At 34.8% G+C, this 24,838-nt stretch overlaps 1 protein-coding gene across 1 annotated transcript; it reads right to left on the bottom strand.

The window, feature by feature from the left end:
• Positions 1-1,541: 1,541 nt before the first annotated feature.
• SKA2 (spindle and kinetochore associated complex subunit 2) lies at positions 1,542-24,589 on the bottom strand. The gene is made up of 4 exons (XM_016123071.2): positions 24,453-24,589; positions 8,844-8,930; positions 7,528-7,704; positions 1,542-2,117 (listed from the first exon to the last, which is right to left on the bottom strand). The coding sequence occupies exons 1-4, from the start codon at positions 24,483-24,485 to the stop codon at positions 2,049-2,051; spliced, it is 366 nt and encodes a 121-aa protein (XP_015978557.1). The 5' UTR covers positions 24,486-24,589; the 3' UTR covers positions 1,542-2,048.
• Positions 24,590-24,838: the final 249 nt, after the last annotated feature.

Genomic DNA, 24,838 nt, shown 5'->3' with positions numbered 1-24,838 from the left:
AAGTGGTGCAGAAGCTTCCAGACTAGCGGTTTTCTCTGGAAGGAAGCCCAGGGTCTCAGGTCTTTAAGATTTCTGCCCTACAATGGATACAGAGCTCCAACTTGTGACGCCTAGAGCGTAGTTTCTCATTTCGGGGGTGGAAGGACTGGACCACAGGATGTTTACACGTCAGACCCACACAACACCCCACTCTACCCTGCATTTACCGCTTGAGATACGCTGTCGCCATTAGACTGGGAAGTGCAAAAAGTATCAGTGGTATTCAGTTTTCCTATATTGGCAGATGCTTTCTGTGATTTTCTAGTATAAGATAGTTCAAAAATTGCAGGAATTTAAGGTGTGAGACAAAGGATGTGCGTCAAATTCTTAATTTGAATTTAATTTTTCCTTTCTGGTCTGTTGCAAACAACTCTTCTACTTAGCCTAATCGAGAGTGCATGTGTAGAGATCAACAATAACCTAGAAAGTTCTTAAATATGTATGAGGACATTCGGACTTATATAAGTAGTGGATAATGTTTTTAACTCCGTGAGCTATGGACAAAGATATAATTTAGGAAGATTAATCTGTGACTGAAAAGTTCTTTCACCAAAAATTATTTATGGATAGGAACTTAATGTTGCCAGAGTTACTAAGGTGTGGCTTATTTTTCTGTAAATTAAGGGAGGTGAGATTTCTGTCCTTGAAATATTCAAAGTACATGACAATTTTAACTGCAGCTACTCTCCCAACCCTGTTTGTCACCTATTGTAACTTTGTCAATGGACAAAGATATGCTCAAAACAAGTTTTTAAATTATATTAAAGTATAATTCTATAACCTGCAAAACTAATATTTGATGCATTTTTCCTAGTCTTTTCAATGCCTCCTTTTTATTACACATATGGAAATATAATTTATTGAAGGATTTCTAAATATCAGCCCCAAACACCACCTCATTGTACTGGCACATAGAAGTGATTTGCTCAGGATCACACAGCTAGAATTTAAAACCTGCTATTTACATCTCAGGTATGACATCAAAACCTAATTTTAACTCTGAAACTGCAATATCTCTTTCCCCTCACTCCCATTTAGCATAGCTTCAGCATTTCCCAGAACACAAGCAGCTATAATTTATTGGCAACTTGACCTGTTATTGCATAGATACACCATGATGTACTTTCCTATTACTATTAGCCAGATGTGTGTGCATTGCTACTATAAATAACCTTGTGATTAACATTAAGGATTAGCATTTGTATCAAAATATGTACCTACTTTGGACAATTATCTTATTGTCAAGTTATTTAAAAATAAATAGGAAAATACACAGATACAACTGGCAAGCAGCAGTTGCCAGTGCTCTTCTGATTTCAATTTCTTAGCTTTTACATAGAATGAAAGGTAATATTGAAGAACAATGAAGGAGAAAAAAGTTTGTACTGAAATACAACAGAGACAGTCTAAAATAGTATTTGAAAGCAGATCTCATGCTGCTCGACATTAGCAGGCAGGAGGAATAGGAAAAAAATAAAATAAGCTGTCACGGAAAAACCTGCTTATTACAAAAGTTTGGCTTTATGGTTTGACAGGTCACATAGCAGTCGGTCTCACCAAAAAAGTGACCACAACTACAATCAAAATGTTCAAAATTAGAAAACTCTATACATATATAATGTATAATATACAAATATTTTCTCTAGCCTTTAATTTCCAAAGCATGCTCACTCACATTTCAAATGTGACCGACATCATACATAAACGTTCTTTACAATAGGCCAGGACATCTATGTTATCCCAACCATACAAAAATAGAGAAACAAGTGTTAAGAGACTTCCTTGCTTGAAAGTACAAGACTAAGTGTATGTGCACATATATTTTAAATCTCTTTATTCCCATTCCATCCTTCTGACTGAAATTTATCCATCTGCCCTTCTATATTCCTCTCTTTTGTGAAAGGCATCATCAGTCACCTCTAGCCATCAAGTGCTAACAAGCCATCTTCCTAAATCTCTCTGGAATTGATCTCTTCTCCATTAGAGTTTCCTTTTGCAAGTCCATTTCTTCATAAGTCTGACATGTGAGATTTTAATTGGTGTGCCGCCGTTTTCTCTTCTTCAGTCAATGGTGACAGCTAGAAAACAAATGACAAAGTCTATTTTGAAAAACTTTAAAGACTTCAATGATTCTTTAATTTTAAAAAACCTTTAAAGACTGTCAAATTAATTTAGTTAACTTCTACTTTGTCACACTAATAAGTGTTTCCATGAGCTCAAACCACATATGTGATCTCAAATTCAGGAAAGCAAGGAAAAAAAGAGCTATTCAACTATTTACAAGGTACTTTGATGTCTGAGCTTCCTAAGAACTTGCAATTAAGTTGAAGAAACAAGACCAAGAATCAGACAATTTAAGGACTGTACCTGAACAGAACCAAAGAAGTCATGTTTGAATGTGATATTCTAAAAGTATTTTGAAAAAGAAATGTGAAATAAAAATAGTTTGGAAGTCTCCTCATATGTAAACGTGGGCTAAATTTTGAAGGATAATTAAGATAATTTTAGCTGCAAATAATAGACACACACTTCAAAATGGATAAATAAAAAGAAAAATTATTATTATTGTCCAATAAATACAGAAGAAGGGTAGACTTCACAGCCAGTCTATTCAGCAGCCCCATAATGTAAGAACTAAGTTTTTTCCATCTCATGCCTCTAATATCCTTGGTAATGGCTTTGTCCTCAATTCGACAGGAAAATGGCTCTAGCAGTGCTAGCCATCACATCTCTACAAAATGCTTAGACGAAAAGTTTTCTCTTCCCAGGCATCTCTTTACAGTGAGGAAACTCTTCCTAATTTCCTACTTCCAGACTTTCCCTCCTCACATGTCATTTGGGTTACAAACCCATTCCTGAAGCAAGGTTAGAGAAAAGTTCATTCCCCTTACCCATCACATATAACCCTGAAGCTGAGGATAGTGCCAACTTTATTTATCTTAAGAATGAGGCTGTGAGGGACAACACACATCTCAAGAAAGTCGGTTCTCTATCAGGCAAGAAGGCAGAACAGATGTTGAGAAAAGAACCAGCAAACAGTATTCAGAAAGCAAAAGCAAAGAGAAGAGAAACCGAAGGGAAATCGTTAAGGGATTTTCACAGAGCACCAACAAACAGGCTGGCTGAAACAAAGGGTAACATGGGGAAATAATAGGAGGTACAACTTGGAGAATCACTCAAATAGTTACAAATCTGCATAACTATGTATACAGTAGTCCCAAAATACATTCCAAGACCCACAGCGGATGACTGAAACTGGTTAGTACCAACCCCTATATATACTGTTTTTTGCCTATGCGTACATATTGACGATAGTCTAACTTATAAATTAGGCACAGTAAGAGATTAACAATAATAATAATAAAATAAAACAACTTTTATAATATACTATAATAAAAGTTATGTAAATGTAGTCTCTCTCTCTCAAAATATTTATTATCCTCTACTCACCCTTTCACTTAAAGGAAGCACTTTATGGCTCCTCTTTGGCATGCTGGAATTGCCAACATCACTACTCTTACCCAGTATCAATACTGTTGTGCTTTGGGACCATTATTAAGCAAAATAACAGTTACTGCAATCCCACAACAGTTAATCTGATAACTGAGACAGCTACAAAGTGACTAATGGGTTCGTAGTGCGCACAACATGGATGCGCTGGACAAAGGGATGACTCACGTCCCTGGGGAAAATGCAGCAGGACTGCTCGAAATTTCATCATATGTAGCAGGCAATTTAAAATTTATGAATTGTTTATATCTGGAATATACCATTTAATATTTTCTGACCATGAGTAGCTGAAACCGTAGAAAGCAAAACCACAGATAAGGGGGGCGGGGGGGAGTCTCTGTAGGTCATCTCCAGAGACACTGATCAATCTAAAACACCACATAACTATAGAATTAGAATCTCTAGGGCAGTGCTGTCCAATAACTTTCTGTTATGCGGGAAATACTTAATACCTGCACTGTCCTAAGAGAGGAGAGGAAGCATCTGAAAAATGCAAAGAAAAGGACTTGCAGAAATGACCGACTCAGCCAGTTAAAATCCATTCCTAACTGCCCTCTTCCCGTTTCCAGTGCTTTCCAGCTAACATGTTTTCCCATAGCTACCTCCCCTACCCCAGGGACTCTCCAGCTCACAACCGTTGATTCATGGATTGCCAACCAACTAATGTCCTTCCTTATCTCTGTAGCTGTGTAGGAAAATGCTTGTTATGTTACAATCAGGGCTCAGCCTTTGGATATGAATCCGCTGAGCAGGTGCTGGCATTAATAAGTGTCGCTTCCTACTTATGGCCTCAACGTCCTGTCTCTCTGTTCGAGAATCCTCTAACAGTGCTGATAACACCAAGGTCACAGGTTCTGCAAAACAAATGACCTGTAAGACCAGTGGTCTGGAAATTTCTCCCCCCTTGCTGCCCCACCCAAAGATCCCTCTCCCCATCCTGCTTCAGAAGGAAGCACACATAAAACCTCAGACAAAGGAATCAAGTGCCCCTTGCATAGACACTACAAAGGTATATAAACTGTAATAAATCTAACCAAAGCGAGCTCATTCGTGCATGGAGTTGTTCACCCCATGCGCTCCACTGGCAAATAAATTCTCCTTCCTCTAACAAAGTTGTCTGAACACCCAAACTCCTTCATCGGGTGTCGCTTCCTGCAACAGTCCATCTGGGAGATGGAGAACTATTAAATTTTATTTAATTAATTTACTTTTCATTTTAATTTATATTTATATAGCCACATTTAGCTATTAGCCTGGATGCTTTGGCTGATAAAGCTAACATTTGCCCAAAGTTCACATGAACTAAATGAAAAAGAGTAGCATGCCTTACAGAAAGCCAAAGAGTTAAGAATTCCCCTCCTTCTATCTCAAAAACAGGAAATAGTATTATTCTGGCAAGACTTTGTTCTCCATGAATCCATGTTGCTTTTTGTGATCACTATTCAAGAGATTTCAGACCATGTTTAATAAAAATCTTCAAAGAATTTTTCTAGGAATTAACCAGTCCAATATTTGTAGGAATTTTTCCTCTTTAGCACAAATGTTTTGGAGCATCGGTGGAGCATCACATGTTCAATTTTTAATGCCTTTTTAATTTTACTTTATTTTATTTTATGCCTTTTGTATTTTCTATTGATTGCTACGTTGTTTTGGAGGTTTGTTTGCTATTTTTTATTTTAGTACAAGTTTAGTCCTTTTTTTGTCTTTTGGTGGTCATCATTATAATTAAGTCTATTTAAATAAATCTCAATGTCATAATATCAACTAAAATGAGGAAATTAATATGTAGTCCCTTCCTTTTCTGTTATCTATTTATTTTTAATAGTATTAATTCAAACATTTCTTTTGGATATTATCAATTCAAATATATTTTCTACCCTTCCAAATGAAAATCCACTTGCCTTGATAAAGATTATAGCAAGATAATACCTTAACAGTTTTACTTTCTGCTGTCTATAAACAAAACAGCATTTGCCTTAAGTAGACTTATCCTTTTCTTGTTCTTCATGTTCCCAAAATAATTTTAAAGGCCCTTTTAGTTATTTTAAATTTCAGAAGCCTCAGCTCAATCTAGTCTTTGGCTTTCTTAACTATTCTCACAGTTCTGTCTCTATCACTGATATACCTCTTTTTATACTCGAAATTACTTTACAAAGTCTACCTTACATGTCCTTTAAACTTTGGGCTCATAAAACTATTTTTGGTTACACAACTCCCTACACAGCCTTTCTCTTTTCTTCCATATTGTGATAACGAAAATTTTCTCTGAACTTTCTACTACGATGTCATTTTTAAACTAATATGTGCAAGACCCCGTTATCCAACATTTCCAACTTTGCTATTATTGATTCTAAATTATGATCTCCTTTTCCAAGTTTACAACTACCTTTCAGTCATTTCTCATTTGTTAGCATCTAATCCAAAGTGAAAATCCCTTAGCTGTCTACCTTTGATATAATTATTGCTTATTTTAGATACTTCTTTTAACTGAATGAAAACCTTTACAGATATTCAGATAATTAAAATCCTTATCACTATCATAACTATTTTTCTGTATCACTTTGTAATCTCAGTCAGAAATATACCATCTATTTATTGGACCCAGTGGGGACAATTTTCAGTAGATATTAAAAATATCATTTTTCTCTTTGTTCACTCACCCAAAGTTATTCTGTGCTCCAATAAATTTATGGATTTCTATACATATATGTTGATATGCACATCCAGAACTACACTAAATCTCTCTTCAAGATTTGTTTCCTTAGAACAAGTTTACGTGTTTCTATTGTCAGGCTCTGATTACACACAATGAAGAGTATGTGATTTGAGTTGTATTTATGAAAGATTATACACATATTGTTTTTGCATTCTCTATAGGAGCATGTTAAATCACCAGTACTGTTTTAAATTACTATTCCTTATTACCTCTGTGCCCTCTGTATTGCTCTTCCCTCCTCTTCTGTTCATCTCTCCATGATATAACAGATATATCAAAGGTATCATTTTATATTTTTAACAAGGTATTGTTTTCCTTTCCTTCATTAACAATATAAAGAATTCTTAATCAAATTGACCAGGGTAATCAACCTTTGAGATTTACTATAGCTATAAGCCCCATAATTCAAGTATCTTAAGCCATAATTCAGTTCAGAGTTGGCAAATAAATACTATGCATGCTGCTCCTAGCAGCATGCCCACAGCAGATAACTTATGTGACATGCTCAGAGATAGCTCCTTAATACAGCACTTTAAGCAGCTATTACCAGTTAATTGATTGTAGTTGGCACCAGAGATAAAAACTTGTTGGCCATCTTTTCTCCAGATAATTAAGTTCTACTCTATGATTCCATCCACAGGTAGTCCATCTTTTCTTTTGAAAACTGCCAACTTTGCCTTAATGATAAGTGAAAATACTATCTTCAGTTGGCTGTTCAAGGTCTTAGTACTACCTAGGTCAGAAGCTCATATTCTTTTTTCTACTCCAACATAGCTGAAGGGTTTTACACATCAGTTATAGAGGCTGACACTAAAAGATTCTTACACTAAATGAGAAGGAGATGGGAAATGGGGGGATAGAATGAAGGCCGGGTTTACCGAAGCCTACCAAACCAACTGAAGAAACTGAGAACTAAAAAAAAAAAAGTCACTGTCAATGATGCTTTCCAGATTTCTCAGTCTCACTAGGTCTTATGGAACCAGCAGAGCTGGTAGATTTAATAAGTATTATCAACTTATTTCTTCTGCCCTGGCTACATAATCCAAGATAGCATATCTCTTCATCATGTCGTCCACATGCTCATTTTAAAATAAAAGGAGATAAGAGCTATTATACTTCTTAGAATCAAAAAAAATCTCATTTCTATCACTGGTCCAAAATGAATGCTGAATTTTAAAATGAAAGTTACTGGGAATTTATCTTTCAAAGCAACACGCAGAACAAAAACTCGACAAATCCAACTTGTCAACTGAAAGCATTACCTCCAGGTCTGTTTGCTTTTGTAGTTCTTGTATTATGGTCATTGTCTTATTGAAAGTAGCACAAATGCGGTTCTTAGTCTCTTTCTGCTCAACAGCAATTGGTTTAAAGCGTGCATGCAACGTTTGATACCGAGACTTTATTGCTGACAATTCCTTTAAGAGTGTAACTGGATTTTTCTGCATCAGGACAAAAATGAATAAGTATTAAATCATGGGAAAAAAAATTAAGCTTCTCTTAATAATTAAAATATATACAACACATTCTACCATCCATTTAATCAAACACTGTATTTTATTATGCAACTGTATGAGAGAGGATGGAGAAAGGGAAGAGAGAAGTATAAGACCTAGATCCTATTCTCAAGGAATTTAAAGCCTAGGGACAGAAAATACTCCCCTCCCCCACACACGCAAAGCTATATTAAACAGCAATAAGGTCACTTTAGATATATAACATTTGATGCATAGTTCACAATAATTACATAGTATTTCTAAAATATAAATGCTGTTCAGAAGATGATTAAAAGAACTATGTTAATTTTTTGTTAAAGAATAAGACAACCTGAAACCATTTATAAAAGTCTTAAACACAGTGATGAGGCTAAAGTATATACAAATACCAATTCATTGACTTCACTATACAAAATTCATGCCCACTCAAGCAACTATGTTTTATAAATTACATTAGTTTTTCAAATTCATTTTGTAATATTAATAAACACTATTCCATAAAAGACATTTCAACTGGGTCCTTCCTGCTACTTGGTAATTCCTTTCATTCTCTGATGGTTCCTTAGCAAACCCTACAATACTGGCTATTCCTAACTTTCTCCACTCCCTCCAATTTCCACCCACTCCTTCTTAGCACAAGACCTCACCAATTACTTTACTGAGAAGGCAGAAAACATATAGTAGAAACTCCATTTTCCTGGCTTTTCAACCCCAAATGAAAGTATCTATGAACATTCTCACCTATACTCAGCTCCTAACATGACCACTGTTATTATTGTTTCCTCCACATCTTCCCTAGAGGTCTGTATTTTCTCAGAATTTCAAGCTTCCACAATGGTTCATACCTCTGGCCTCTGTAATTTCTGTTTAAGGGTTAAAAAAAAAGTAGCCACAGATTTCCTTGACTATGGGTATAGTAGGGTGCTCTAGTATGATATGACTAAGGTTCCAACACAAAAGATTTTAAGATTATGTAAATTTAGTACTTAATAATGTAATTGTTATAATCTACTACTGTTAGAAGTACTATCAGAAAATCTTTTAATAAAATATTCTGTTAGAGAGACATTTATTTTGCAGATTACCTCGCCTGCTGAATCGGGATGATTAGCCTTGATCTCATATTCCAGCCTGTATTGAATGTAATCCAGATCAGAGTCAGCTTTCTGGAACTAAAAATCAGCACAGATCATTATTTTGTGAACCAAAAGACATATTAATAAACATGATACTGTAACTACTTTCTCTTCTTTGTATTTTTTAGTATTTTAATAATGATATACACTTATTTTGAAAATATGGAAATAGAAAAGTATAAAAAAACTTCCATCTATAATAGTCATGCTTTATTAAAAATTTTAAAACTAGTTAACATTTTGAAAACCATTTCTCTGTGCATTTCTTTTAGATTTTGAGCCAAAATTAAGATACCAAGAAGCCACTGTCATATATTCGTATAAGAGCTAACAAGGGCTTCAAGAATTCCTTAGGGTCACTGACACTCTCATTGGTTAGGCAGTGGTTTTCTATCTCTGGTAGGAAATGTGGTTTCAAGTTAAAACACAGAACAAATTTATTTTCAGGTATACTCACAGTTTCCATTATCCGCAACCCCATTAACCAAGAACTAGAGATATATAACACCCGCAGACCCAGATTAGAGGATTTAAAGAGTAACAAATTATACAGGTAAAGCTACATAGAGCACAGAAGTAGCAATCTGAATAAAACCAATTTATTGAACCTGGATCTTACTTAGTATGAGGCCTTCATCTGCAGTAAATCTCTTAAGAGAAGAAAAAAGGGACAGATTGCCACAGGCCTAAAATATATGTGTGTACATACAGAAAAGTTGGAAAGGATATATATCAGGGTGTTAAAAGTGGTTTATCTCTGAATGTAGTTCATCTATAAGCTATTCTTAATTTTGAGAAATTCTGCATCTTTACATGATCTTAGAGCAGGTACTGCCTTGAAGTTATCAGGGAAACAACCATGAATTTACTATGGAAAGCAAAACATGATTTCCTTAGGAAAATCACCTATTCCTAGCCCATGGTGAAGGAGACTGCTCAGGGGAGAGGGTTCTGATCTTACTGTGAACTTAAGTTCTGAACGAAAGATTGGTTCTTGAAATCTTGAAGCTTTAGTGGGAAGAGTAAAAGCCAGCAAAAACTGTAAAAGTGGTTCTCAGGTCTAATGAGAAATGGTGTACAGATATTTTCATTACATAAAAGGTAAACCAAGGGCTCTACTTTGGAATATAAAGTTAGACAAAATGCTCTCAAAAGTTAAAATGTTTCTAAGGTCAGAAGCTGTCATCAGTAAACAGAATTTCAAGAAGAGACACACTAACGTCCCATCACTAATTTCTATCACCATTGACCTAAATTTGAATAAAAATCTTTGCAATTATCAAAATTCTGTCTTTATAACCGAAAACTTTCAGAGTAGAAATAAGAAGAGAAAGCCAGTTTTTTTTTATTTTAAAAATGTTCCAAGAATATCTCACAGCAGGGATGTAGAAGTTCTTAATTTTAAAAATGTAAAGTGTTTTCCAAAAAAGAATGCTTTTCATTTGTTTTATATACTTGTTAGATTAGATACCATGACTAAGATAATCAATAATCAGACTTCATGAACGTACTAATAATTACTATATGTGTATGTGCGTGTATAAAGAAATTCCTGCTGGCATATTTCCCAAATTAGAATATGTTCAAAGTTATCTTTCGCCTTTATATTTAAAAAAGTGCACTAACGTATAATAACATGTGGATGCAGAGTATGGGGAGGGAGATAGGGGAACTGGCAAATCAAATTAAAGTCTCTAAGTGTTCAAGTCCAGTTTTTTAAAAAAATTATTAAAATAGACCACAATTCCATAGTATTATATATAATTCAAGATCTTATATGACATTCTAAAACATAATTTTAAATAAAAGTTGTTAAAACTTAAGTTACCACAAAACTCTTAAGATTATGAGATTTGTGACTTCAAAGTTATCTTAAAACAGAATCTCTATTTGGAAGCCCTTAACTTTATGAACCAGAAATTCTTAAGTCTGTGTGTGCTTAACTTGGTATTTTAGTTCTGCTTAAAGTTTAACTACCCTAATCCCATAGTTCATTTAACAAAGTCTTCTTTTCAAGAGAGTGGTTTCAGCTATGGCTTCTTATAATATCTGATGGTCCACATGTATTAAAATCATCAAACCGTACCACTTTCCAGTAACTTATATTTTAATAAGATATGAAAGAATGTGCTTCCAAACAATGGTACGATGGAGTTTACTAAATTTCCAAAAATTTTTGCAAGCCAACTGCTAAACACAGGCATTACAAAAAATTAAATTATTTATTTTACAATTTAAATTATTCATTTTAATTTACAATTAAATAAGTTATTAAAAACAAAAATATACTCATATCAGAACTTCCTACTTATTTTACTATATTTTACCATTATCGATGCTCTTAAGGTCTATCATATCTGTATAGTGGAAATACTATGTCATGTGCTACTATACATACCTTCCCAACTCCACTTTCAATGACATCATGGTGGTAGCTTGAAACTGGCCAGGGTGGAAATATTTACACCAGAAAAACTGGCAAATGCTAGAATTCAGGGCTTTTTACCCCCTCCCCACATTTGCATTTATTTGTATACTACTACTTTCAAAAGTTTTAATTCCCATGTTTCTTTTAAGTAATGTGTCCATCCTTCTAATTGGAAAATACTTGAGAGAATAAATAGAATTTTAAACAGACTTCAAAAGACAGGAAACAAAAAAATTAAAAGTAGAATCAGCATATGATCCAGCAATTCCACTTCTGGGTATACAACCAAAAGAATTGAAAGTAGGAACACAAACAGATATTTGGACACCCCTGTTTATAGGAGCATTATTCATAATAGCCAAAGTAACCCAACGGTCCATTTACAGATGAATTGACAAAAGGTGGTATATACATATAATGTAATATCATGCAGCCTTAAAACAGAAGGAAATTGATACATGCTATGCCATGGATGAACACTGAGGACATTATGCTAAGTGAAATAAGCCAGTCACAAAAGGACAAATACTGTATGAGTCCACTTATGAGATAACTAGAGTAGTCAAGTTTATAGAAACAGAAAGTAGAATGGTAGTCGCTGGGTACTGTGAAGAGGGGAGAAGGGGGAGTTATTGTTTAATGGGTGCAGAGTTCAGTTTGGAAAGATGAAAAAGTTCTGGAGATGGATGGCAAAAGAAGGTTGCACAATAATGTAAGTGTATTTAATACCACTGCACTGTACACTTAAAAACGGTTAAAATGGTAAATTTTGTGTTATGCATATTTTACACACAAAAAAAATTTTTTTAAAGACAAGAAAAACAGCTTGAGAGTAGATTATCCTCTATAAAGAACTGAACAGAGTATTTTGTGATAATACATAGGGAAAGTATCTACTTATTAGTGAAGTCAATGGGCCTAAGCAGGGGACAAAAAAGGAAAAAGGATGCCAATGAAATGTTGAGAAACAGAAAAACAATCAAGATTCTCTGATCTGAACCCTTCATCTTATAAATGAAGAAACAGTCTGTGACTTGCCTCTAATTCTATTTTCATTACTATTTTTTCCATAGTTAAACCAAAGTTCCACATAACATTAAAGCCAATAAAAGTCACATAGATCAGGGGGAAATGTAAGACTATCTAAAATTCATTTAAACAGTTTTTTTTTTTTAAATCTAAAATTGCTGAAGTTAGTTCATAAAAATTCCCTCCGAACAAAACCTGGTAGTATGGTACAGAAAAAAGAAAATAAAAGGATTGGGATGCATGCCAGACGTTCTAGCCCTGGTATCACTAACCAGCCAAGTGGCCTTGGGTAAGTCCTCCATCTCTGGGTCTCTCCCGTTAAATGAGACAGTTGGAAATCTAAGGTCCCTTTCGACACTGAAATTCTATTATTTCATTGTACTATAAATAAAACCCAAGTTTAGTCTATCAAAATATTAAAATTTAGGAAAGTGTTTCCTTCTAATATATTAAAATTTGACATTTAAGTTTCAGATTTTAATATTTATATTGAAAACTAGCTTCTATTATTTTTCTTCCTGATCAAAGACTGTTGCTTCAGTTTCAGCTACTAGTTTCTACAGCCTGCCCATTGTTCTTCCCAAACACCAAAACCCTATAAGCAATATTGCACTACTCAGAGCTATTTACACAGCAGACAATATCGATAGGGTTCTAGGATCTGGTGATAAACAGGAAATCGTTTAGTTACATAGTAGGACATTTACTGACCAATTATGATAGTCTCCAAAACTCAGTAGTGTCTGATTAACTGAACAAAGTGATACTGATAAACTGCATTCACAACTCTCCTCAGTTATAAATTAGCCTCTTGGAGGTCTTGAAAATAGTGAGGTTGCTGTTTAATAAGCTTTAGCTACTCATCATATTTTTAGGAACATTAGAATATTTAAAATAAAACTAGTTAATATTTTAAAGCCAAAGACATTCATATTTCAGAAACCAGTTTTCTTCTAAATCAGTGATAAAAATAAATGATAAAAGTTTTATACCAATCCTAAAAGTAATAAATAAAATGTGCAATTTAGCTGGGAAAAGTTCATGGAAATTAATATTAAAGCCCCAAAGACAGTCAAATTACATCCTTGGCAGCAGACTAAAACTATAAGGAAGCTACTATACAAATGGAAGAAGGAACAATTTAGGAAATAATTTTGATTTTTAGAGACCATGCTACATATTTCATAAACATACATTGTTATACTAGTTGTTATTATGACCAGTTAAAAACTTTAAGTAAATGGCACAAATACCACTTAACTATTTGGCAGCAAGGAGAAAAATATATAATTGCAGACCAATCTAAAAATACTTCCTTTTTACTAACAACCCATATTTGCTCACCGCCACAGTAGTACTACCTTTCAGAAGGACCAGTGCCCGCAAAGCTCCAAATACATCCTCTGTGAGAGAGCTTGTATCAACAGCATCAAACCACAAGGAAATTAAGGGAAAAAAATACGAGTATCTTGTCTATAGTGAGAGGAGTTGGCAGAGGTTATGTTCTGGATTCAGCTGGGCTTAGAACTGCATTTACCATTGAAACATTGTTTTAAGGGAGAATTAGATATCTTAATATATGGCAGCCTGACCCTGCCTGGCCATTTCCTGCTAGAATAAGTTCATTCCTGACGGCCTCCCCCCTTCCAAGGACTCTCTAGCTAACATCAGTTTTCTCATAGCTTGCCAACCAATCAGTGTTCATCCTTATATCTGTAGCTGTATAGGAATGACAAGACTGTATATAACTGCCTGTTATATTACAATCGGGACTCAGCCTTTGGAGAAGAATCCACTGAGCCAGTGCCGGCATCAACAAATGCTGCTTCCTGCTTATAGCCTTGGTGTCCTGTCTCTCTGTTCAAGAATCCCACAACAAACACTCCTAGACCTAGGTTAGCTATATATTACTAAGCAAAGAATCTACGTAAAGCACCCTTTTCTTTACATTCCCCTCTCCAATGTAGATTTAGAAATACCTTCATCCACTCTATTTTTATTCTGTTCATGGCTCCAGCTTACCATTTCATGTATTGTATTATAATCAAATTTGCATAGTAATGTCTCCACTTGATTTCAAATTTCTTGCAAGAGCCTTGTCTTTTCATTTTAATATCCCTAGTTTTTAATATACAGCCTAATACTCAGTGACAAAAGGGAATAGAAAGAACAGTCATTCATTTGAAAGAACAAACAGCCTGGGAAACTAGCCGCCCTCTCTCTAAAGGCCGGTTTAAGAAATATTTCAAGTTCCCAACAAGTTAGTTAAGGGCCACCTCTAATGTCTATACAATTGTAATCGTTTTTGGTATATTTCTGCTAGAGAGTTGACTGTTACTCACTTTCTTCCAGACAGAACAAATGCTTGTCTACGCTTGTCTGAAACAGATAAGCAGAAATATGCACAAGCACCAGGGTCTAGACATGTCATTTCAGGCGAATAGCAACATCAAAGCAGAAGAAAGAAGGCAGAAGCTGCAGGTTCATCAGTTCCTAATTTACAGGTCTTTATGCAACAATTGTTAGGATAGTGCAGATGAGATACCGCCTATAAAAAAAACTGGTTTCATCAGTTTAACTTCTTAAAAAATGTCAGAGTCCTATGTTCATTGTGCTATGAACACATAATAGACAACAGGGACAGATTTTCATAATATATTGAATGAACCTGGTTTAGAAAAAAACAAAGGTATGCCTACAATACAACATAGTCTTAATAGTCATGGAATTGCAGGGTTTTTTGTTTTTGTTTTTGATTTTGTTGCTTATCTATTTTCTAATTAAATTACAATGAATCTGTATTACACACATAACTATTTAAAGCAATTTTTAAAAAATACATTGCATTCTATACTAAGTCACTCTCCAAGATTATTAAAGTTTCTCCATGCCTATAGAATTCTAACTTCTAGTATGATTCTTCTTAAGATGACTGACCTTGGCGACACTGAGTTTCTGTCCCAAATATACCAGGCTATTTTTTAAAATCACTAATCTCTATTTGGGTCTAGCAAACAACAGACTCTCAAATATTACATCATGTAGTACATATAGAATAATATTGTGCAATAATATTGTGTAGTATGTATATGTATACATAAAATACTCATGATAAACCATCTTCAGAGTATAAAGTTAGACCGAAATGAAATATGACAGCTGCATTCCTAAACTGAAGAATACATTAGAATAGTGCACAGACTTGAAACAAGAACTTAGTATAATTTTGAGGAAGTATATCTTTGGAAGCAATTCTTACTTACATAGATACTGAAAAAGATATAAGATTAGTGATGTTTAGTTATTTAATTTCAAACCACTTCAACCTCTGAATAGAAGATCATGAGCCCCTTAGTAAGGGGCAAGTATCTATAAATTCCTGTTAAAGTTGGCAATTTTATGTATCCACGAACATTTTTCAGATGAGATGGACCTCCCTAAGGATCCATGGCCTAAAGAAGAAAAAAAACATCACTTTTTAAGAGAAATGTAGCTTCTGTCTTAGTGTCAATGATAAGGTAACAAAGCAGACTGCCAAATAAACAGAATCTCTGTACTTGTAACAATGAAGGGGGAAAAATGGAAAGAACAGTACATACCAGGAGATAATGTTTTTTTGTCATTCAAAAAAAGTGTGATTGCTTCTGAAACCCAAATGCCAAGCATATTGCTAGGTACATCAAAGACGGTTACTGTCTATTGCCTTTTAAAACTTATTTGAATTCATGAAAAAAAAAATGAAAGAGGCCTGAGGAAATAAAATGAAGATTAAATGTCTGAGCAAGAAGTATTTAAGAAAGATTTTTAAACTAGTAAAGCCAGTAGTACTGGGTCATATGTTGGCTAATCCATTCTTAGCCAGGAGATAAACAAAATCACTAAAGAAAGCCGTTTTCTTCAAATTTTTAGTTCTATCTCTAAGTATGTTTTCTTTTGTTAATTGGGATTTCTAAGTCTTCATAATAAATATGCTATAGGGAGGATTCTTTTTTTAAAGGTAACTTCTAGCCCCTCTCATTCACGCAGTATAAACATATGTGTTGTCTATGTGCTGGGCTAAGAGATTATAAAAGACAAGATTATACCTATTTGTTCAAAGACACAGCACCCTGTATTTTTCTTCATATGGATTTTTTGTGATTTATGTTTTTCTCTTGCTGGTTTACATATTTAACTTTGCTTAGCACAGTTCCTCATATGTAAGAGGTAAAACAAGTCATAGCTGGTAATTATTTGTTCAGTAAGTATTAGCATTATAATCTAATGTATTCCATTTGTAACTATATAAAAATGCATTCTGACAGTATATTGGAAGTAGGGTTGCCATATAAAATACAGGACACCCAGTTAAATTTTAATCTCACATAATGAAAATAATTAGTATAAGTATGTCCCATGCAACATTTGGACATACTTATACTAAAAATATATACTGCCTATCTGAAATTTGGATTTAACTGGGCTTCTTCTATTTTTATTAACTAAGTCTAGCAACTCTAAATTGAGGGTTCTCAATGTTATCAAACTTAGGGCTAGAAAAAGAAGTGACACAGAAGCATATCTTTAGTAAAAGGCAAAAGATTCATACAATTTGAAGAGAAATCAGAGTATATGCTTTATCCTTGGTCACTTATTAAAAATCAGGACAAACACAATGTTTCCTTTATTTATGAGATAATAATACCTTATAATGAGACTATACTGCTAAGAATGGATTAGCCAACATATGAGTAAATGAATAGAATAAGTTTTGAAATTCAAATGGCAGCCTAGATTAAAGCAACATACTTTAAAATTGTGACACATGATGCCAAGAAACTCAGCAACTTAAAAATAATAATCATTTATTCTCATGGACCTGCAATTTGACTAGGTTCAGGTGCTCTAAGGCTGGGCTCTGCTTCTCATTGCAATTCTGTGGGTTGCCTGGTAGGAGCTTGTTCGAGGTATATCTCATCTTCCTTGAAGCAGCAGATATTCTCATGGAGAGAGTAGAAGCACAAGAGTAAGCAGAAATACACAAGGACTCTTAAGACCCAAGTTCAGAGCTAACACACAGTGACTTACTGCCCACATGTCATTGGCCAAAGCACACTCAGAGGAAGGGATATGTACTCTGCCCATCATGAAATCATGACAAAGGTATAGATACAAGTTTACTTTTAGTAAGCCAAAATGGCATGAAGAATATCCCCAGCTTTCTAAAAGTTCACGCTACATCACTTCACTTTTATAAAAGATCTACATTATTAGAATGGTAACAGCTTTTTCATGGAAGCGAAAATTCAGATTTCTTTCGGTTAGTGAAAACAAACTTCCAGTTATAAAATAATCAAGTACTGGGGATATAATGTGCAGCATGGTGACTATAGCTATTAATACTGTATTATATACTTGAAAGTTGCTAAGAGATCTCAAAAGTTCTCATCAATAAAAAAAAAAAAAAATCTAACTATGTGTGATGATAGATGTTAACTAGACTTATTGTGGTGATTATTTCACAATAAAATACATACATTTATCAAATCATTATGTTATATAACTGAAAGAAAAATCGTATGGTAGAGGTTTCCAATTTAACAGCTAGAATACTCATTTTACTAGTTCTTTCTCTCATCTCTGGAATGTCATATGCACTGTTTCCTCTGCCTGAAACATTTCCCATTTCCTACACTGGCTAATCCCTACTCACCCATCAAATCTCAGATTATACCTCACCTCTAACAAGAAGCCTTCCCCAGGTTAGGTGTCTCTTTCCAATGTGTCCCCATAACACCTGATATTTACTTGTCCCATCATAGCATCTGTCTTAATGTATTCAATTCATCTGTGTGTCCCAGATAAGTTCCTTAATATCTTCAGTCTTTAGTACCAGCCTACCCTAGTAACGTTTACTGATGAAAGTTTGAAGTACTGTCATCCACAATTAGGCAAATTAAGTGGGGAGAGAAGAAATTTCTAAAAGCTATCAAACTCTCACATTTCCTAACAAAAATAAATTGTTCTAAAAAACTAAATTTTACAGTCACTAAATCACTATATGAAAACCTTAGTGAAAACTAAGATTTCCTCATTCATAATGAGGACAAAAACATTGAATCAAAGAATCAAGGATTGAGTTATTCAAAGTTTTAAAATGTTACATATTAAAGTATATTAAGAGTATAGTCTAATTACCTGGGATATTCTTAATATTGAAACTGCATTATGTTTGGCTAAAAAAGATATTTTTGTTTGTTTAAAACTTTTACTTTGCCTTGGTCACAAAAAAGACTGAGATCTTACCATTTGCAACAACATGCATGGATCTGGATGGTATTATGCTAAGTGAAATAAGTCAGACAGAGAAAGACAAATAGCATGTGATATCACTTAGAAGTAGAATCTAAACGACAAAATAAATGAACAAAACAGACTCATAGATGCAGAGAACGAGCTGATGTATGCCAGATGAGAGGATGGTGGGGAGCTGGGTAAAAAAGGTGAAATGATTAAGAGGTACAAATTGGTAGTTAAAAAATGGTCATGAAGATGTAAGGCATAGAGAATATAGTCAATAATATGGTAATAACTATTTATAGTGCCAGGTGAGTACTAGGTGAGTCAGGGAGATCACTTCATAAATTATGTAAAGGTCTAACCACTATGTTGTATACCTGAAACTAATATAATATTGAATGTCAACTTTAAGTGAAAAAAGTTTTAAAAGGGGGAAAAATAGTGAAGGGGAAAAGGGGTTTCAACTTTCAGGTATAAAATAAATAAATCATGGAGATGTAATGTACAGTACAGGAATACAGGCAATAACATTGTGATAGCATTATGTGGTACCAATGGTTGCTGGACTTATCATGGTGACCACTTTTCTAGATCTATAAATACTGAAAGACTATAGTGTACACCTGAAACTAATACGATACTATATGTAAGCTACATTTTAATATAAATTTTAAAAAAATAAATCTTTTACTTTGCTCCAAAGAACAAAATTTCCTGCTTGATTTTTAAATGAGTTCATATGGATGGTTTTCCATACCCTATTCCAAAAATTGAAGATGTCACACCAAAATATAATTTAAGGTAGGAAAAAAAAGACCTTCCCTCTCCTTACCAATTGGTACATTTTTTTCACATTTTAGTGTATAAAGTCTTTTACACAAAAAACTTTATGGTTGTACAAGTTCTTAATACAAAATTCAGTGATATCTAAAAAGAAATGTATTATGTTGTTATCAATTCACTTTTCAGAGAAAAGAATGAAGTCCTCAAAGTAAGCAGTTTTCTTCCCTCAGTTCCTCCCCATTTAAATATTGTACATTATTAAAAAACATAAAATTCTACCCATTGCTCTAATAGTCCACTAGTACTTGGTAGGAAATTAAAAGCCAAAGAGGAAAACAGCTGCACTGAGGCCTTGGGAAGTAATTCAGAAACATATATAAAATTGGGAATAAAATTTTATATATAAAACTTAGAATAAATGGTTTTATATTGAGCAATCACAGTCTTCATTCCCTGCAAATCACATCCTTGTGTCCATGCCTAACATCTTAGGTATCTTATCTCCACCTGGTATCTATTTTCTCAGCCACTTTATAAAGATATTTAACAAATAGCTTACTTTTTTTCTGAAATTTAATGCATTTAGTTAGTACCTGTGTTATAACTGTTCTTGCTCTCCTTTTAAGATATAGAGCACCAGTAGAAATCCATTAAGTGGATTATTTAAAAATTGTCAACAAGACCTATACACTAAAAACTGCAAAACACTTGAATTTTTTTTTTTTTTTTTTTTTTTTTTTAGGCAAGGCAACCCTTGGTTGACCTCACAGACTGCAAGGACTTTGTCAGCTTACTATCCCTTATTTTTTATTGTTTTACCCCTTATTTTTTATTGTTTTACATCTACAGTACCTGGTCTTCCTAGGTGGTCTCTCCCATCCAAGTACACTAACCAAGCCCAACCTGCTTAGTTTTCGAGGTCAGAGATCAGGCACATTCAGACAAAATCAGGCACGTTCAGGGTGGCATGGCCATAGACTAAGGGAACTTTTTAAGGTAGAAATGTTCTATATCATGGCTGTGATAGTGGTTATATGACTGTAAACATTTGTCAAAACTCGTCAAATTTTATACCTAAAATTGGTGAGTTTTACTGTAAACTATATCTCAATAAAACCGATAAAAAATAGAAATGGATTCACACTTTATTAGGTTTCATAATTACAAAAAAGAACTTTAAAACAAGCATTCTTAAGTTTTAAATTCAAACATTTACTGCACAATACACAGATTAAGATATGGGGCAAGTTACCATAGGAAATATACAGCAGACATTGTTTTCATCACTTACTAATTCATCTTAAATTCCAATTAAGTAAAACCTGAGATTTGCCAGAGCCTATCCCACTCTGTTAAAGAAACAAATTACATAGTACTATTCATTTAGACTAGCCATAACACCTTAAGCTATAAAAATTATTCTCTTAATGTGTTCCAGAATGCATTACAATAGTGAGTTTTTAATTAGTTAAAAACTTTTTTTTTCATATTATGCCTTTCTAAAACATATACATTTGGAAATGAAGTTATACAGTTTTCAGCAACAAAGGTTATAGTAAAGTACTCAGATACTGAAGAAAGATGTAAAGCAAGAATCAAGATTCGGTGTGCATTCTGCTTTCAGATGCTTTGACAATACTATTGCACTGCTAGCTGTAAAGTACAGTAGTGCAATAAAGTCAGAGCATTCGTTAGCAGTAATAGGTAGGAAAGGAACACAAAAGCATCTTGCATCAGTTGAAGCTTGAGTGCAAAAAGAATTTAAAGAATTGTCATTTTGGACAGGAGACAGCCGAACCCTAAGAACATTTGTATTAATGTTAAAAAAAAAAAAACGTAAATATCAAAATGATATTGGTTTTTGATGACTAACCTATGATTAATATCCAAACAGAAACATGTATAGGTGTAGAAAGAAATTTTGTATATCTATCCTAGCTTTACAAGTTATTAACTTGGATATTGTTAATACCTTAGGGCTGGTATTAACAAAACTGGCTGTAGTTACTACTAAGGCAAAGTTGTGAAAAATATTTCTGTTCTGCTGAGCTATTTTGGTTAGCTCCTCCATAGCGTTTTATCAACTGCCATATAAAACAAATCTTTTGAGTAAGAATGTCCAAGGCAACAAATGAAAAGTAAAGTAATAAGTTTCCCAACATCTACATACCCAATCTATCTCTCTAGAATCTAAACTGCAATACAAAAAGCACTTACCATCTTCAGGCTTTTTATCTCAAGAGTTTACAGATATCAAAGGATTAATGTGTCCTAAACATGACACCATTAGTCCTACCTAACTGAATATCATGGAAGGGGATTTTAACTTCTCAATTAATCCCTAAAACATCTTAAATATAAGAGGAGATCATCTCCATTTCCCTCACACTTAGAAAAATCAAAGGGAAAAATAATGTGATAATGGTAGAAGGGGGAGAGGATCCGAGATTTAAGTAGCAGGTTTTCTTGAACTCAAGTCGACTGACATCCTAACGTTTTAACTGGTAAGAATCTATTCAAAAGGCAGATGTAAACCCATAAATAGAAATAGTATTAGAGAATATCACATTGCCCTACCTTTTGTGAGTAATCACTAGTGGTACCACAAAGGAAGGACATGAGACAACACTACTCAGGAAGTGAAGGAAAAAAGGTTAGAGAATGAAGATTGTCCTATAATGAGCTTATTCCTCCATTAATAATGTTGATTGATGCAAAAATACTTTCCATTATTTTCACTAACTTTCCTTTAAATGGTCCAGTTCAAGTATTTAGTTGAATTGAGCCTACCAAGAAATAAATTCAAATTCGGTACAGCTGGAACATGAGCGTCTTGATCTCAAATCATGGGCCACATAACTCAGCTATTACAATATTCAACTAAAAGCAGGGGGATTATACAGGAAATTATTTATTTTTAGAATCTCAGAAACTAAGCTAGTTCGGATACATTTTTTTATAAAAGCATAGCAAATGTGAAGATGAGATAAACCATCTTTTACTGCCCAATTAATACAAAGCAGTAATAATAAAAACTATGATGATAGTTCAAATACCTTTTTTTAAACTCTAATGATTATGGGAACGAACTATTAATTTGAAAAGAAAAATGAAAGATACAACTAGGTTACTTGAAAGGAATTTAAGAAGACCTGCTTTCATCTCTTCCTCTCAAAAAGAATTTTTTAAAAACTACCCCATCATTCAAATATCAAAAAGTTTGAGTCTAGCTACCTCATAATTTTCTAAAACCTGCTTTTTACAGGATGACACTTAATCGTTTTCCTCTTAAAATAAAATGTGTCCAATCTAAAAAAAAGAAGTCCTGTGAGAATACTGACTGTTGCGAAGTCCAGAAAGGATTGATACCTCAAAACTAAACAGCCAACTTGTGGGGGTAGAGGCTGTTAAAAGCAAAATTAGTATCATTTAGCATCTTACAATTAGGCGGAAATATAGATCTGGAGGAAAAATTAAGAATGGGAGAGAAGGACCAGATGGTGTTAACATTATAGAACTACAATAGTTAACATGTTTTCTTAAAAAAAAAAAAAAAAAAAGACAGTTAATGATATGAAGAACAAAACTTTGAATTAAAAGTTCATTATCACAGGTTTGGAACGCTGCAGAAAATTCTTCTTTCTCTGTCATTTCTCTCCTTGCCTATCTCCAAAGCCCACCCAACCCCATCAAAGAACATTAAAACTCAAAACGTTAGAAGCAACTGAAAGCCTTCAAATCGAATTTGTATGTGATTGGCACTACAATTCATTAATACATTGGAAAAAAAAATAAGTCATATCAAGGTCTCACATTTTCTGGGGATGGGAATAGGTACGAGTATGGTAACTCAGTTTCTTCCAGGATCACTACACGTGCAGATGTTAAAGTAACAGAAGATTCAGCTTGGAGAAAGCAACACAGGCACAAATGACACCTAAGGAGTAATGTCAGAGAATGGCAGAAGGGAGGGGCGGGCTGCGGGTGAAGATTTTGGCTTCTTTGCTTAATTATCTTTTTAACAAACAAACAAAAAGGCTCGATGATAGGTTCGTCCTCCAAATTCCACATTTTAAAGGAAGCCAGTCCAATCCCCAAAACTTGTGGTAATGCACAACTTTTATGTAAAACGTAAGATTAAATGCACAAGGGGAGAAAGGACTTAAGATAAAACAAGGAAGCTAAGAAGAAAAAAGCGCGGGCGATCAAGTTGGTCGTCTAGGGATGGGATGGAATAAAACGAACAAGGGAGTAAGAATCCATAGAAGAAAACTAGGACAGCTTTCCAGCTTGGCGCCTTCGAGGAGGCCAAGCAGCAGCAGGAGTCCTTTCCAATTATTCGCCCCCGCCCCCTACTTTCACAAATGAATGAAACTAGGCAACTCGAGAGCCGGGAGCCCTCCTTGTCCCAATCCAGGAAAGGAGCTCGTGATTCAGGTGCCCATCGCTCGCTCCCCCACCCAAGGACTGCCTGAACCTTCGAGCCAAAGAGAAACTGGTTGAGGGGCTTCCTTGGCAGCTGCGAAGTCGTGCACGCAAGTCTAGCATCCTTTCTCAGACTTTTTTTTAGCGTGCCTTGAATGATGCGAAACATTCAGCCCTAAAGAGATTTCTCTCCGCCCTATTCGGTTTAACCCCACCCCACCCAACATTTCTTCTTGGAGTGTAAATGACCTCTCCCCTTCTTAAGGCGTTTTGGGACCATTCCAGTCACATATTTTTGGAGGAAATACAAATGTCGGCACCAGCCACAGCTCCTAGAGGGGCGGAAAGGTAAGGGCAAGGAACAAGGAATTCCAAAGGCCCCACATTCTCAGCATCTCCCGCCATTTCCCTCTCGAGTTTCCCGGATGTAACCCCTTACCCGCGGCAGTTAATAGACCAGGCGGTGGCAACTCCCTTTGGTGCAGAAGGAGGGAAGTCGAGTCTGGTCCAGCCTCCGCCACCCAGGGTTTCCAGCGGCTCCAAATTGCGTCCCACTTTGGAGGCCATTGGGGAAAAATAAACTACCCAATAGATCTCCTTCACTTTACACTCACCATCAATTCCAGCTTATCGACCTCCTCCTCCATGTTGAATAGTTGACATTCCTCAGACCGCGGCGGCGCTTAAGCCGCAAACCATACTAGCACTGAGGGTCCCTATTGGACAGCTGTCACTCAACGTCTTGTACTCATTGGCTCCTCCGCTTCATGGGCGCCCGCCTATTGGCGTCTGGGTAACGCCCCTCCGCATAAAACACCTTTTCCTGTTGGGCAAAGACACAAAACGCCGCAGGAGGATTGGCTGCTTTAACTTTTTTTTCCCCATTGGCTGTAACCTTCATCTCTACTTTCAATTTCATAGTTAGGGCTCAACAGAGAAGATTACGATTGGTGCAATTGGAAGAAGAACGACCCAATTACACAAAGGCTTCCACAAACAG

This window comes from Rousettus aegyptiacus, unplaced genomic scaffold (genome assembly GCF_014176215.1).
Source record: "Rousettus aegyptiacus isolate mRouAeg1 unplaced genomic scaffold, mRouAeg1.p scaffold_m13_p_6, whole genome shotgun sequence".
NCBI classification, from domain to species: domain Eukaryota; kingdom Metazoa; phylum Chordata; class Mammalia; order Chiroptera; family Pteropodidae; genus Rousettus; species Rousettus aegyptiacus.
The sequence above is the reverse complement of the archived record's forward strand: the minus strand, read 5'-3'. Positions and strand labels throughout refer to the sequence as shown.

Excerpts from the sequence above, each read along its gene's own strand:
- SKA2 (XM_016123071.2), bottom strand. The coding sequence starts at position 24,485 with ATGGAGGAGGAGGTCGATAAGCTGGAATTGATG. Across the intron at positions 8,931-24,452 it reads TCGATAAGCTGGAATTGATG|TTCCAGAAAGCTGACTCTGA; the intron begins GTGAGTGTAAAG and ends GCTGATTTTTAG. Across the intron at positions 2,118-7,527 it reads AAAAGCAAACAGACCTGGAG|CTGTCACCATTGACTGAAGA; the intron begins GTAATGCTTTCA and ends TTTGTTTTCTAG.